Source organism: Nothobranchius furzeri, chromosome 17 (genome assembly GCF_043380555.1).
Source record: "Nothobranchius furzeri strain GRZ-AD chromosome 17, NfurGRZ-RIMD1, whole genome shotgun sequence".
Lineage (NCBI taxonomy): Eukaryota > Metazoa > Chordata > Actinopteri > Cyprinodontiformes > Nothobranchiidae > Nothobranchius > Nothobranchius furzeri.
In genome coordinates, this window is record NC_091757.1 from 44,074,302 (window position 1) to 44,090,636 (window position 16,335).

The 16,335-nt window shown below is 39.3% G+C and overlaps 1 protein-coding gene across 1 annotated transcript; it reads left to right on the forward strand.

Annotated features, from left to right (window-relative positions):
* The first annotated feature begins 221 nt into the window (after positions 1 to 221).
* On the forward strand, positions 222 to 9,332 carry tmem167a (transmembrane protein 167A). The gene is made up of 4 exons (XM_015972494.3): positions 222 to 318; positions 3,475 to 3,584; positions 8,411 to 8,445; positions 8,535 to 9,332. Exons 1-4 carry the CDS (start codon positions 316 to 318, stop codon positions 8,603 to 8,605), a joined length of 219 nt encoding a protein of 72 aa, XP_015827980.1. The 5' UTR covers positions 222 to 315; the 3' UTR covers positions 8,606 to 9,332.
* The last annotated feature ends 7,003 nt before the right edge of the window (positions 9,333 to 16,335 follow it).

Consider the following 16,335-nt stretch of genomic DNA (forward strand, 5'->3'; position numbering starts at 1 on the left):
ACACTTTCCGTTTTTCTTGCTTTTCGGTTATAACATTTACTAAATATTTTTGAAGGTGGGACACACAAGGCGCATTTTCCCTTTAAAAAACTTACAGCACTGCTTGAGTTGCGACGTCCAAACAGAAGGTATTTCAGCTCTCTTCCTCCCAACTCGGATATTTTCAACCTTTCAACTCATGGGCTCCTTTTAGCCAATCAACGAACAGACGTAGACATCTTACGTAAAATACGTACGTAGCGTAAGCCATCTTCGGGGACGTTACGTAAGTTCCAGAGGGCAGGAAGTGTGATGTGGCTTTGAGTTCCATCAAAAATGGTAAGTTTGATTTCCACAAGATGCTACTTTTACTGTTTACAACGATCGGGTACCATCTGTGCTACAAGTAAGCGTACAGTCTGCCTCAGTAGTGAACTGGGACATGAAGTAATTGTGCGTTTTGGTGGGTTGTAATGCTAATAGGCTACACGATTAGCAAAAATGCGCTATCCTGTCACTTATATTCTCAACAATTAAATTATAATCCATCTCTAGCATCACGTAAATAGATTTTTTTTAATCTAAGGTTGGGCTGTTTTCTGTGACAATGCCTCAGAAGTCACTAAATGGTAGGAATCGTACAATTTTTACGGAACGTGCCACGTAGCTGCACCACTGCTGCTGATAGGTCAGAGGATAGTACGGATGAGTGGTTATAAACTTGTTTTCTCATATTTGTTTACACATTTAAACGACTAACTGACGTTATAATTGCCTTACAATTATTTAGCTGCATTTGCAATTGCAAGAATTTGAAATATTTTGTTTGTCACTTGGTTAGGAATGCCAACAAAATGTGTTACTACAAAAGAAGAAATAGGAAGTGTCTTAGTTCAGAAAGGTCACAAAGTTATAATGTATAAGCTATTTTTCCACATAAGTGTATTTTAGTAAAGTACTAAATGTAAATTCTGAGTTTTGCAGTGCACAAATGACGTCTGTACCGCAGAAGAGAGATTACATCTACTGGATAGGTTCAGCTGAGTCAAGATCTATAAACGACAGTCAATTTTATTATATGATATGGTGTGTGGTGTACATTTTATATTTTCTTTTCCACCTGCAGACAGTTGCCTGTCAGTGTGGGTAAAGAATAAGAATAAGAATACCTGTATTAGTCCCTCAGTGGGGAAATTGCAATATTGCAATGGCTCAGGTACACAGGATAACAGCAGTAGCACACAAGATATCGCACAAGAGTACATAATAAGTTAAGTTAATTATTGCACATGGTAATGAGAGTAGTAGTTATATTGCACATGTTTTGAAAATATGATATTTGCAGTGGAAGGTTACAGATGTATGGCTTTTATTAGCAGTGGCTATTATAGAGTCTAACAGCAGCAGGGAGGAACGATCATGCGGTATCTCTCCTTCGTACAGCGAGGGTGGATCAGTCTGTTGCTGAAGCTGCTCTCCAGAGCAGACAAGGCATCCTGCAGGGGGTGTGACTCATGGTCCAGGATGGATCTGAGTTTTGCCAGCACCCTCTTGTCCCTCACCTCTCGTACTGAGTCCAGAGGAAAGCCCAGGACAGAGCTGGACTTCTATATCAGCCTGTCCAGCTTTTTTCCCTCCCTCTCTGTGATGCTGCTGCTCCAACACACCACACCATACAGGATTGCTGATGCCACCACAGAGTCGTAGAAGGTCATCAGGAGTGTCCCCGCCACCCCAAAAGGCCGTAGTCTCCTCAGGAGGTGGAGCCTGCTCTGGCCCTTCCTGTACAGTGCGTCTGTGTTGTGAGACCAGTCCAGTTTGTTATCTTCACAGCCTGTGTGGAATTATTTACAACTGTCAAATTTGTGTGTCTATTTATTGTACATGATATATATGACTTTTATCAAAAAGCATCTTAAAGTTGAAGAGTGTGAGATTACTTCACTGAATGAGCAGTCACAACAGCTACAGCACTAAATATAGAATCTAAGCACAAAAATGATAAATGCATAATTGTGTGAAAATTTAATTTTTAAGATTTGTGATTTACTAGACTACAAGAAAATGTTATTGGGTGTAGATGCACTATTCATTAATAGTCTGATAAAACAGGAGTGTCTGTTTCACCAAAGCATGCACTTTCAATCGTATGCTGCCACGGACAAGTAAGATATGGGGTGTTTTATTGTATGTACTACCTCAATATGGAGTTGAGTGAAAATGTGCAAAGGGGTTGTGACTTTTTGCTAATATTGTCATTTACTTTACTAATACATGTCGTGATTTGAGTGTCATCCTCGTTTGCTGCAATGATTTATTAAATCAAATTAACTAAAAATGTCTTAGCTTTTATTGTCTAAAATTCAAAAATGTATAAGAGGATTTTATGGTATTTTTAAAATAAATGAAATTTGGACAAAATTTGCTGATAGTTTTAGTTCATGCCAGGAATCTATTGCCAACCTCTAATAACTGGACACATCACTGCTTATTTTGTTTTCACTTGTGACCCAATACCACTTACTCAGACACGTATAAACTATTATTTATAGCAAACACAATTTTCAGACTAGATCAAAAAGCCACACTGACCACGATCTCTTTGACCCTTTCTTGTAGGTGTGTAAGAAAATATTGATTTGGCAATATATCGCAATACTTTTTCCTGCGATTTATCAATATTCAAAATTCGTGTATCAAATTTTTGGAAGAATTTACATGCAAAGATTATTTTTTTTTTATTATTTTGGTGCAAATCAAACGTTAGTTAGCAGCAGTGTGCAATAGGTTTTGTTTCCACCACTGAATTGTAAATCCCTCTATTATGATGAATGATAAATGACCCGCACTTGTATAGCGCCTCTCAGAGTAAGGACTCCAAAGTGCTTTACACTACAGTGTATCATTCATCCATTCACACACACATTCACACACTGATGGTGATGAGCTACAATGTAGCCACAGCTGCCCTGGGGCACACTTGACAGAGACGAGGCTGCCGAGCACAGGCGCCACCAGTCCCTCCGACCACCACCAGCAGGCAAGGTGGGTTAAGTGTCTTGCCCAAGGACACAACAGCAGAATTCTCTGTCCGGAGCCGGGATCGAATCTGCAGCCTTCCGATTACTGGACAATCCGCTCAACCTGTTGAGCTACTGCTGCCCAGATACCCCATTTAAACATTTTACGTATCAGTTTGGACAGTTTATTAAATTTTCATACAATAATTTCAGTCTAAAAAAAATTGCTAATATCATCTGGCTGAGTGTATCGCAATATATGATGATACGTATCATATCGCCAGAATTTCACCAGTACACATTCCTACTTTCTTGAGTCTAATATATTGGGCATATATTGAATGTACAACAAAACCTTTCTCCAAAATAGTCATATAAATGGACTCCATGTTTTCCCATGTCTTGATGTTGTAATATCGCTGAGCTCCTTTTAACATTATTGTATTAAACGTGTCTTTCTGTTTTGTTTTTACAGTCAGCCATTTTCAACTTCCAGTCTCTGCTAACTGTGATTCTCCTGCTGATCTGTACTTGTGCATATATCAGAGCCTTGGCTCCCAGCCTGCTGGACAAAAATAAGACTGGGTAAGTTCAAACATTCAGAGAAGTTACAATCTGTTAGAAATGTCTATAATTTAATTTTGCTTTTTGGCAGCACTTTCTTTTTGCAATAGTCAGATTTAACAAAGTTCTTATGCAATCAAACCAACAATTAAGATTATTTAATTTGTGTGGCATCAATCTAACAAACCTCCAGGACTTGGAAGTATCTTCTACCGGAATTTGAGGCCATAAACCACAACAGGTCATAGAATCCAATTCCCCTAAGGTTCAGGGATGTTTCTAAGTATTGACCTAGTCAATGTCAGGCCATGTGGTTATAATGTTGGTCATCATTTATGTGAATAAAATCAACCAATTTTTATTTTTATTTTTTTCATGAATAATAAATCATTTAATAATTATTTTGTATATGATGCACTTTCGAATATCGATATTTGAATATTCTACCTGACCCATCTAGGAAAAAAACACACCACCTCGTTTGCAGTGAAAAATCTAGAGCATTGTGAAGCACATTCATAGGCATGCCAAGCCCATAGGTGGCAGTAGCGGTGGGTTTTATATACATAAAAATATTTCTGGATTTATGTCTATTAACACTGCCATTTTTCTCATGTCAATACATTAGGTCTTTTTAAAAATCAAAAAGATGTTCATGTTCCTTTTAAGATGCTGTGCTACAAATTGGATGGGGTGGAGTCACGTGACTCCACCTCATCCAGTCCAACTAGAAGTGAAAGATGGTTATGGATATGGAGGACTATCCAAATGCTGAAGCAGCGGCGGGGGCAAATGGGTAGTGGATGGCGACGGCAACCAGCCGCACGGGTAGTTATCGTCCATATCTCGTTATCGAGGTGAACTGCTCATTATGTCTTAACTTTTTTTTTCATCTTTTATTTCATTTAAAAACATAGTAACTTTAAAAAATAATAAAAATAATGAAATGCTTAAATGAAAAGGAGCAGATAGAAGAAAATCTTGTATGTAATCTGCCCCATTCACAGCCTTAGCAAAAAATAAAGACATACTCGCTAACAAAGATTACTGAGACAGCTACCAAGCAGCTTACCACTAATTAACTAACAATCCTTGAATGGAGTTTCAATACCTTTGTTTGAAATCATTGCTGATCAATACAGAAAAAATAAAAAGATAAATACACTCAAGAGTATTCCATATAATTTCTTATCATATCGTTTTTTTACATTCTGTTTAAACATTATGATTGATTTGGCCTCTTTCATTACGTATTCCAGACTGTTCCATATCCTGACTCCATAAACAGAAACACTGTGCTTGTAGCAACTTTGTCTTTTTTCAAATTTCATTAGAATATTTATTGGTAATGATTTTTTATGAGCTTTATACATGAATTTTAATGTTATGATCCACCACTAAACCTGGAAACTTTAATACTCTTTACTCAGCAAGTAATGGACCGGTCGGTGCTCTATAACTACTGAGTAATGATTCTTATGGCTCTTTTTTGTTGTAACAAAAGTGATTGTGTATGAGTTTTATACATTGTTCCCCAGAGTTCAATACAATAAGTCATATATGGTGCAATCAAGGAATTATATACTTGAAGTAGTGCTTTTTATTTTAAAAATGTTTTATGCAGTAAACCAATTGCTTTATTACATTTTAGATTTGCACATACGTACAAAGCTACCCCACCAACTTTTTTATTGTTTCTATTTAGGTTAAAGAACTGATATCCATCTATTGGCACATCCACAGTTTCTCCATCTGTTAACCATGTCTCTGTTATTGCAATCACACTGATTTGAGGCCCTATCACCCAGCTCTAGGTGGCAGTAGTTTCTCAAAAGTGTCTACGTCTTTGCCACAAAAACATTCCTTGTGGACTTACAAGGTGGTGGACAATGGCCCAATTCCAATACTCGCACTTGCACCCTTCATTTGCGCATTCCCGGCCAAGGGTGTGAGTGCGTAGGGTGTCCCGATTCTCAAGTGCGGAAGTTGACCACGCCCCATTGCACCCTTAATCTGCACTTCACCCAAGTCCGCAGCGATGCGGACCTCAGGGACCTCGGGCAAGGGTATTACCCACAAGACATTGCTGCGGGAGAAATGGCTCAAATTCCTTTTCTGAAAATATGTATTTTCTAATGATATTAGTTCATTTTACGAGGATTAGTTGATGCTCTGAATGTTTTAGACAAAGCAGCAATGAAGTTAAATTTATTTCAAATACCGTAATTGCTTTGTTGTTTGTTTGAATGTTGTTAATAACGGTTTTTGAAAAAAGTTTCACAGTGACCAGCATCCAGGCATGCGTTGCGATCAATGACGCAATGCTCCCTGTCTCAATTCCGCAATTATTTGCACACTTGTGTACTACGCACTCGAACCCTACTGTGCACTTTCTCCATGTGAACTTTGCTGAAGGGCGCAGTGCGAGTATTGAGATTGCTCCAGTAACCGTCCCTTACCTTTGATCTTTTCCAACAAGCAGTTAGTGAGCTTGTAAAAACAAAGGGTGTTACACAGGTCAAACATGTGACGTCAGAGCATTTTTGTTGCAGGTTAGAGTTTTTGAGGATGTTTTTAGTCCTGTACATCTACACTTTTGTGACAGGTCAAACCATAGAAACATGTCATCGTTTTGTGATATACCCGGGTACATGCGTACAGGGTCCACAGGGGCTGTGGCAAATGGAAAGAACGATTAGTTTACCTGCTCCACTGATTTGTTTACAAAGAAATAAAGTGTCTTTCTTTGTGACTAAATTTGTGGAAAAGCCCTTAATCTGAGATAATATCTCCTGATCAAAGTGTGTGTGTGTGTAGAAAAACAAATATGTACGTTCAAAGATATTCTTTTAAAAAACTTACTTTTTTAAATCTTTTGACTCAATACAGGAGGTTTTTGTTAGACTGACACCATCTGATTTGTATGAAAGATTAGAAAAACAGTACACACACACGCACACACATTCAGATTTGCATTTTCAAAATGACGGAGCAAAGATTTGGAATGCTACATCAGCATCAGCTGTCACCAGAGATGAGACATCCCTCTCATTTATCCAGGAAGACTACAGGTGCTGGCCAGTAAATTAGAATATCATCAAAAGGTTGAAAATATTTCAGTAATTCCATTCAAAACGTGAAACTTGTACATTATATTCATGCAATGCACACAGACCAATGTATTTCCGATGTTTATTACGTTTAATTTTGATATTTATAGGTGACAACCAATGAAAACATCAAATCTGGTATCTCAGAAAATTAGAATATTCTAAAGGCCAATGAAAAAATGTTTGTTTCTCTAATGTTGGCCAACTGAAAAGAATGAACATGAAAAGAATGTGCATGTATAGCACTCAATACTTAGTCGGGGCTCCTTTTGCCTCAATAACTGCAGTAATGCGGCGTGGCATGGACTCGATCAGTCTGTGGCACTGCTCAGGTGTTATGAGAGCCCAGGTTGCTCTGATAGTCGTCTTCAGCTCCTCTGCATTGTTGGGTCTAGCGTATTGCATCCTCCGCTTCACAATACCCCATAGATTTTCTATGGGGTTAAGGTCAGGCGAGTTTGCTGGCCAATCAAGGACAGGGATACCATGGTCCTTGAACCAGGTGCTGGTGGTTTTGGCACTGTGTGCAGGTGCCAAGTCCTGTTGAAAGGTGAAGTCTGCATCCCCATAAAGTTGGTCAGCAGCAGGAAGCATGAAGTGCTCTAAAACTTCCTGGTAGACGGCTGCATTGACCCTGGACCTCAGGAAACAGAGTGGGCCAACACCGGCAGATGACATGGCACCCCACACCATCACTGACGGTGGAAACTTTACACTGGACCTCATGCAACGTGGATTCTGTGCTTCTCCGCTCTTCCTCCAGACTCTGGGTCCTTGATTTCCAAAGGAAATGCAGAACTTGCTTTCATCAGAAAACATAACTTTGGACCACTCAGCATCAGTCCAGTCCTTTTTGTCCTTGGCCCAGGCGAGACGCTTCTTGCGCTGTTTCATGTTCAAGAGTGGCTTGACACACGGAATGCGACACCTGAATCCCATGTCTTTCATGAGTCTCCTCGTGGTGGTTCATGAAGCGCTGACTCCAGCTGCAGTCCACTCTTTGTGGATCTCCCCCACATTTTTGAATGGGTTTGTCGTCACAATTCTCTGCAGGGTGCGGTTATCCCTAGAGCTTGTACACTTTTTTCTACCACATTTTTTCCGTCCCTTCGCCTGTCTGTTAATGTGCTTGGACACAGAGCTCTGCGAACAGCCAGCTTCTTTAGCAATCACCTTTTGTGTCTTGCCCTCCTTGTGCAAGGTGTCAATGATTGTCTTTTGGACAACTGTTAAGTCAGAAGTCTTCCCCATGATTGTGGTGCCTTCAAAACAAGACTGAGGGACCTTTTAAAGGCCTTTGCAGGTGTTTTGAGTAAATCAGCTGATTAGAGTGGCAGCAGGTGTCTTCTATATTCAGCCTTTTCAGAATATTCTAATTTTTTGAGATACCAAATTTGGAGTTTTCATTAGTTGTCACTTATGAATATCAAATTTAAATGTAATGAACATTGGAAATACATTGGTCTGTGTGCATTGCATGAATATAATGTACAAGTTTCACGTTTTGAATGGAATTACTGAAATATTTTCAACCTTTTGATGATATTCTAATTTACTGGCCAGCACCTGTATTCCTTACATGGAGAAGGGTTCATGTGGTTTCTTAGATAAAGATCACATTCCTCTTCAAACTATTAGGCATTATCTTTGTATTTATTATTCATATTTACAGTAATTTTTGTTTTCATAAACGAAAAACTTTTCCTGTTTTTGATGTTTCTGCAACTTCTCTCGTAGGCTCCTAGGAATTTTCTGGAAATGTGCCAGAATAGGTGAGATATTTTTATGCTCTTTACATTTCTTTTTTTTTTTCAGCGATTTGTTGTGAATAATGTGAACCTCTATTTTAATGTACTTGTAGGTGAGAGGAAGAGTCCCTGGGTGGCTTGTTGCTGTGTCATCATGGCTTTTAGTATACTTTTTCTACAATAATCCAAAGACTACCACAAAACTGAAGAAATGGACGGGAAATGAGACATGGACTGTATGATCCTACAAACACAATGGGACCTCCACTGGCTGCCACTTAAAAACAAATTAAAACACAACTGAGAACTGTTTTCGCAAACCATCGCCGCAAGAACGTATCTCTGTAGGAGGGCAGGGGTGAGCCGATGGTCCCAGTCTGTCTAACTCCCTCCAGACGTCCAGATCTGTGTCTGTGTTTGTCTACGTGATATGTTTACTCCTGATCTATGTGTGGGGTGATTGGAGGGGGCAGTGCTTCTGTTTTCTGCTATTTATGGGATCAGTTGATAAATAGTTGGCTTAAACCTTTGTTTTGTCACCATCACATAAACTCATTTGTATTAATTTACGCAGAGGACACTCAGAAATGTCCAGACTTTCAAGACATGTACACAGTGACTTAAAATATGTCATTTGTGTTTGTTGTATCTAAATATTTTCATCTTATTTGGTAGAAAATTGAATTTAATTTGTGGCATCAACTCCTTGCTAAGGTGGCTTCTCAAAAGCTATCATAAACTTAGTCAGTTTGCAGCTATTTATTATTAAAACTTGATGCATTTTTTTTAATTAAGCATTTTTCATCAGCTTACTTTGCTGACATCTAGTTATGTCAGTGGTGGTGATGCCAGTAATGGCGACTTTAAACAGCAAAGCTACATGTTGATAATAAAACTTTTTGTCAATCTTTTTTTCTTTGAGCTTCATTTCACAAACATTTTGGGTTTAACCACTGTTAAATGTCCTTTTTTTGTTGTTTTTGTTCCAAGTGTAGTCCTCACGTGTGAAAATGTAAACAATTTACCCAAAACCCCGCTGTCGACACTAATCTCTAATATTTTCAAGGTTGTCACATGACAGAATAAGTACCAGAAAAGCGCATTCATGTAAAAATTTGTTTTTATTCATTCCAGGAAATCTTGAAAGATAAACTGAACAAAACTCAACATACTTTAGTGTTCAGGCAGAATGTTTCAAATAATGCTGATTTAGCCAGTTTTTTTTTTTTTTGTTTTGTTTGACTCACAATAACAGAATTTCAAACAATGAGATCACATCACCTGCTGCAAGTTTAGATTCGGTTGACAAAGTGACAAATGACATTTTCATATGTTGGTTTTCTTTCATATTTATTGGCATTGCTGAATGGGATTATAACCACTTGTTTGTGGGTAAATGGCAGCTCTAGACTGCACACATTGTCAGTCTTCTTGACAATGTGTGTGGGACTGTAGACAAGCTCACTGATAATCTGGTCCCAGATGAGTGTCCAATTCCGTCCAGCCTCTCATACTGTCCCTTGTTAGGGAACGTAGATTTCTCATCACCGAGTGTGTGACTGTTCTGGTAAACCTTGAGGAGATAGAGCACTGAGTGTGGGCTGCTGGTTAGTTTGTGACTGTCAGGCAGTGATGTAGATGCAGGAAGCTCTCAGACATCTATCTTGAGGAGCAGAGATACTGACTGGTGACTGGTGAAGACTTAACTGGGCTGATGGACTGAGCCAGAGGGTCCTACGATACAGAGCTGGTGACGGCCATGGTGAAAACGTTTATCGTCCGATTATATGATCTGGTAAAGGTTGAAAGGGGGATACAAAACAGACTAAAGAAGGTAACCAAGTCATCATGGTCCACTAACTGATGTTATCAAATCCATCTGGAAGACACCTGAAAACTAGTTTCACATTGCAAGTTCTGTTTTCTGTTGTAATTGACTGATTTGGGCTACTTAAGTGAATGGATGCTACAAAAGCATGCCTCGTGTTATTTACCATGTCAGAGCTCTGTAATCTGTTCATTACCAGCATCATCAGTCTAAACTACTCAGCAAAGTGTGAACCAAGTTGGTTTATTTTTTTATGGGCATTTCAGAAAATAATTCAATTGAACTTGTCATTTTTAGCAGCATTAATAAAGCCTTTTAGACTCATCTGAGCAATACATAGTTAGAAAGTAAACGCTGTAGGCACATCTGATTAACTTTTGGAACCCAATTCACCATGAGCTCAGCAAAAACAAAGCGGACTACAAATCACTGAGCTAGAATTTGGCGTGCTAAAAGTAGAGTCGTCTCCAACACCTCCATTGAACTAAGTGATTGTGAAAGATCTTTGTAGAAAACAGTGATATTAAAGGAGAACTCGGCAGTTTTTGCCTGCTTTTAGCCCCCCTTAGTGTTTGTTCATAGAACCTCACTGCATTGGTCTTTTTAACACCTTAATCTAACCGCTGAAATGTCTCCCCAGCCTTCCTTCATGTCTATAGGAGGGATTCATCACTAAATTAAACTAATCAGCTGTGTTTATTATCTAAAACATGCAGGAAATGTGCAGAAACCAGACTGCAGCCCCAGGTATGTCAGCTAACTCTGATTTCACACTGAAAGCATCAGCAGCGGAACAGTTTACTCGCAAACTTTAAAGCAGTCTTTTCCACCCCGTGAGAGTCTTGGCTGCCTCACAGCTTCCTCGCTGGATTTGCAATATCACAACATCCCTCAAGACTTCAAAGTCTCAGTTTATGCTGTCTGCCATTAGACCAAAAAGAAGAAAATCATGTTTGATTAGTCTGCTCTGATCAGTACTACACTGTCTTGTATATAGCATATATGCCACTTCATATTATTATTTTATCATGGTTATATTCTTACTTTATTTTTGTCTTCCTTTTTGCACCAAGTTCCACAGCAATTTCCTGTTGTTGTGATTCTTGCACATATGAAAATAAAACCCTTCTGATTCTGATATCGGTGTTTGATGTCATATACGATGTTGTTCCTCTCCACTGCCAGGATTAAAGCCATGATAAACACTGCACTTCTGGAACGATACTGGGAGTAAATGAGCTGTTGGGTCACACATAAGCTGCATACAAATGAAATTGCATCACTGCAGTACTTTTATTTTGAAAATTACTGGGGATTTGACACTGAAACAGTGTGTGATTTCCTGTCTAGCTCTATGTTAACTGCGGAAAATGACGTGTCCCAGAAGCGGCTTGTGGCAAAAATAAAACCCGATCCCATCTTTCGCAGCGCTCCATGGTGTGCCACTTCACGGCTGGTTTGAAACACTCTATTGACTATAATGGCTTCTATTTGAAGCAGTGATGTTCCACGCTGATGATGCTTTCACCGTGAAACTGGGGTCTGTTCCAACAGAGCAGCCGCCACTCTGAAGTTGCAAGTGGAATATTCTGGCCACAGGGGGCGATAGGCCTTTCCTCGACCATGAAAAAGCGTAATTTTAGCACATACTGGCTCAAGAAAATTATTTAAAAATATAAAAAATGTTGCTAAGTGTCTCTTTAAATATTAGAATCGCCATTTGACAAACATGGGCCATCAATCATTCCTTAAAGGAAATGTGTAAATCTTCATTTTTTTCCATCCAAAAAGCAGCTAAATTAGCCTCTTAGAGCTGCAAAGTCTCCTTTCGCAGCAGAAACTTATAATGAGCCAAGTCCAGCTCAGTTCAATGTAACTGAAGACATTTGCTTTCTCTGTTCACATTATCAGTCACTTAGCTGCACTAAAGCAGCATCCAAAGCATATTACTTTCGTTTCCTTGTCTCTTTCCCTGCTTTGATTCAATCTGAGTTTCTTACAGTCGCGTTGGACTTCAAAGACCATCAGGCTAATAAAGCTTCAACCATCATCTCCTGCTGAGCAAACCAGAAGTGTCCAAACAGACCAGTGAGCTCTTAAAGCTGTTGGTGGGGACCGTCTGAATCCTGCACAAAAGGGAATAAAAAAAACCGAGACACTGAAGTTTGTGCAGAAAAAAAAGACAAGCATGAACAGAGCTTGGATCAGCTTCCATGTGACCCCAGTGTGTTCTGTTCTGAAACAAAATCTCAACTTTTAGCAAAAAAAAAAAGATTATGAAGGAAACATTATGATATGCTCGACTTCACCTTCATGCTGTCATGTCTTTGTTCTGTCCTCACTAGCTCATTAGAAATGAGCAAACTGTTTTGAAGGGAAGGGGATGGGTGATGCCAGCTGAAAGACACCAACATCCTCCATGCTGGGCAAGTGTGGGTCAGTGGCCAGCCACTAATAAAGTCACTGTTAATTACAATGACACTAAATTTGTTTTCAGCTGTAGAATTTCAGAAGATCATTCACCAAGACACGTTTAACTTCTTTCACATGTATTCATTTTTTTATCTCATTAGATTTCCTAATAGGAGAGAATGGAAGTTTTTCTCCAGCTGAAAAAACCAAAAAAGAAACCGATTCTGCAATAAATCTACATTTCTGGATGATGCAGAAAAACAGACATTAAGACGAGAAAGAAAGTACATCTCACACTTGAGTCGCTAGAGGGTTTGGTCATGTGCAATGAAACTTTTTCTTGTTAGAAAAGAACCATGTTGCAGCCAGAAGTGCAAAAAATGACCCCTTTGTGTTCTCTTTTGTGCAATAAAATAATAAATTAATAAAGATCTGGTATTTTTGGTTTTTAATGCTCTCTGTCTTGAGATTGTCTACATATTCCATATTATTGTCTGTAATGACTTTTAAAGTTTCTTTCAAATATATTTGGTTTATTAGTTTTTATTAGAGATAAGGGGAGAAGCTCGGTCATCCAGGAGGGGCTCGGATTAGACCGGCTGCTCCTTGAGAGGAGCTAGTTGAGGTGGTCTGGATGCCTCCCTGGTGAGGTTTTCCAGGCATGTCCAACTGGGAGAAGACCCAAGGGAAGGTCTAGGACACGCTGGAGGGACTATGTCTCTTGGTTGGCCAGGAAACACCTTGGGATTCCCCCAAGTGGATGGGGAGAGGGAGGTCTGGGCGACCTGACTCCAGATAATCGGCTGAAAATGGATGGATGGATTCTGTTTATTTTCACAAGTTCACAGGAAAATTTACGTTAAGACTGAAAAAAGGGAAATCCTGTTTTATGGGCTGAGCTTGAGACTCCCATGAAGCAATGATGACAAAGTGGTTTCAACTGATGATTTAAGAGGGAAATCCATAAAGAAGGCGGATCCCAACAAGCCGCTGTGGTCTTTAAGATTCATGTTGCAATATCCTAAAGGCGGACCATACACATGTTCTTGTTTTTATTGCCATATGGGCTGTCAGATGAAACAGATCTCTCTTTTTCTTTCAGTTATTGGGTCAGTGCATCATCAGGCTTAAACTGTATGTACTCGAGCAGACAGGAAAAAAGTGTTTTTGGACAGATAAGACATGTTTTTCAGATGTGGAAGTGAGATCCACCAAGGCTTCTCTGTGCCCTGAGACATGACTCAGGCTGAGGCAGGGAGGTGACCAATGTTCAACAGCGACAGGAAAAAATGTATCTATGCGTGAGTCATAGGAAGGACAATAGCACACTATCTTTTATATAGTAAAGTTCCTATTCTTAGATAACTGTGTGCCAAATGTTATCTATTATCTCACTGAACTCTCTATCTAATTGGCTTTTATTAGTCAGATTGTGTGAACAAAGCTTTAACAATACAATATCAGCCTTTGAGGGTTTATTAACAGGCAATTACAAAGGAATAACAAAATTAAAATGACTTTACTTCAGATTTTACTTAAACACACACACACACACACACACACACACACACACACACACACACACACACACACACACACACACACACACACACACACACACACACACAGACATCCCCTCAAGCCGAGTCCTGAAATGTGCATCAATGAGCTGGTAACCAGGTCCATATGCAGTCACTTCCTCCCAATACCACCCCAGTGCGAGGAAGTTGTCTTAAAAAGACCACATAAGCCATTGATCAATTCCCCGGAGGATGAAGAAAGACACAAACAGAAATGATGGGGAATTACAAGCTTCCTTGTGCAATCATTTTCTTTGACGTTTGGATGTGCATAAACCTAAGAGCTTGTTTTTGTTTTATCCTACCATAAATCATCTGCTTGGTCATATGAGATCCTGAATTTGGTAAAACTCAGTTAAACCAGTTAGAGTAACCACTGTTTTTGAAATATTATGTAATCAGCCACAGATAACATATTTACACTAAATAACATTTGCACATGATGAGAAATATTCTTTCATTTGATAAAGAATGTGAAATATTAACAAATAAAATGAAGCTGGGTTAAAACCGATGGTGATTTATTAATGTACTTTATTGTACTAACTCTTTACACAGCTGACGATGCTTTGGGCAGAAATATTAAGAACATCTAGTCAGTCTAGACCCATGAAGGCATGTTATGTTTGGTAACCTAGACATCAAGACAAACTGTGGCAGTAGCAAATGGTTTTGCCACGCTCCATCATAGCATCAGCAGGTCTACCACTGGCCCGAGCAGTTTTGTCTTATCTATCTTAGTTTGTGGAGCAGACTTGGCACCAGAGCAAAGCTACAAAGTTAGTTAGTGCTCCTTTGAAACGGCTTTAGCATCAACATTGGACAATTTAGACTCAGGCTTTTTTTTGAGACATGAGCAGGTTGAGTTACTTACTTTTATTTGATAACAGGTATTTGATTCTTCTTCTTCTTCAATGAAGTATGGTGGACTGCCCCATTAGCCGTCTTTACAAAACAATGCCGTCAATTTTCCGCAACGCATTTATAAGTGGTCAGACCGTGGCGGTAATGTGGTGCAATTGTGTCTTTTTTTTACAAAAGACTAGGCGATGGCGGTATAAAGGGGTGTGGGGCAGGTCCCTGTGCTGCTGCGGACTTCCCTTCATCTTGGACATGACTTGCTCTTATTGTGATTGAAGTCGCGATCATTATGCTTTTTTGACAAGCCTCTTCTAAAGGAGTCTGTTCCCCACTGTCCCCGTGCAGTCTCTGATGATCTGAGCTCCAGCTCATTGAGGGCGGCAGCGCTCCAGTTTATCGTTTCAGCTGCTTCTGTTTACAAAAATGAAGCTATTGTCTGCGTTTACTTTCATTTTCAATATAGTTGCCGGTCGGAGATCGGCAGTAACCCCCCACATGATCATGACACCTCCCTCTGTTGCACCACCAAGGTGCAGTAGTCGTTTAAAAGACAGACAATCAGTGTAATTTTACTACCAGGCGAGGCGGAACGAATGAACAAATTTGTGCTTTGTCATACCGGAATGGCAAGTTTAAAGGACACACTGGTTCAGTAATATTACGTTGCACGGTGTGCCTCGTAATAAGGGCTAGCGACTGATTTCCATAGAAGTTTATATGTCATATGTTGTTCGTTGCTCGGGCTGGTCTTAGCTCTGTCCAGTTGAGTGCAGAGACAGTTTGAAAAAATGTGAGTTCTGCCCCACGACTGAGCTCTTTTAGATTATGGACAGACTATATGTTCACATATATAGGATGGCTCACTAGGCTAATGTTTTGCTTCTAATGTTGACATTTATGCTTATAAATAAATGAAAATCCCCATGTTTATAACTGTATGATACAAAAACGATGGTCATGTGAAGGAATTCCAAAAGCATTGAGATCAAAGCTGTTTTAGGACAACACCAAAACACTTTGGTTTTGATTAGTCTAGACTAGCCTTTAGCTTATCAGTCCTTGAGATTGTAAACTCATTTTTCTCTAAACCAACACTATTATCATAATTATCACTTTTACATAAAAAACACTTAAAAACAGAAAACTCTCTAGAAGCTTAAACAAAATAAAATTCATCTGGAGAAAGTTTGGGACAGAAAATGCACTCCGTACATTGAATTCATCCAGGTGGTA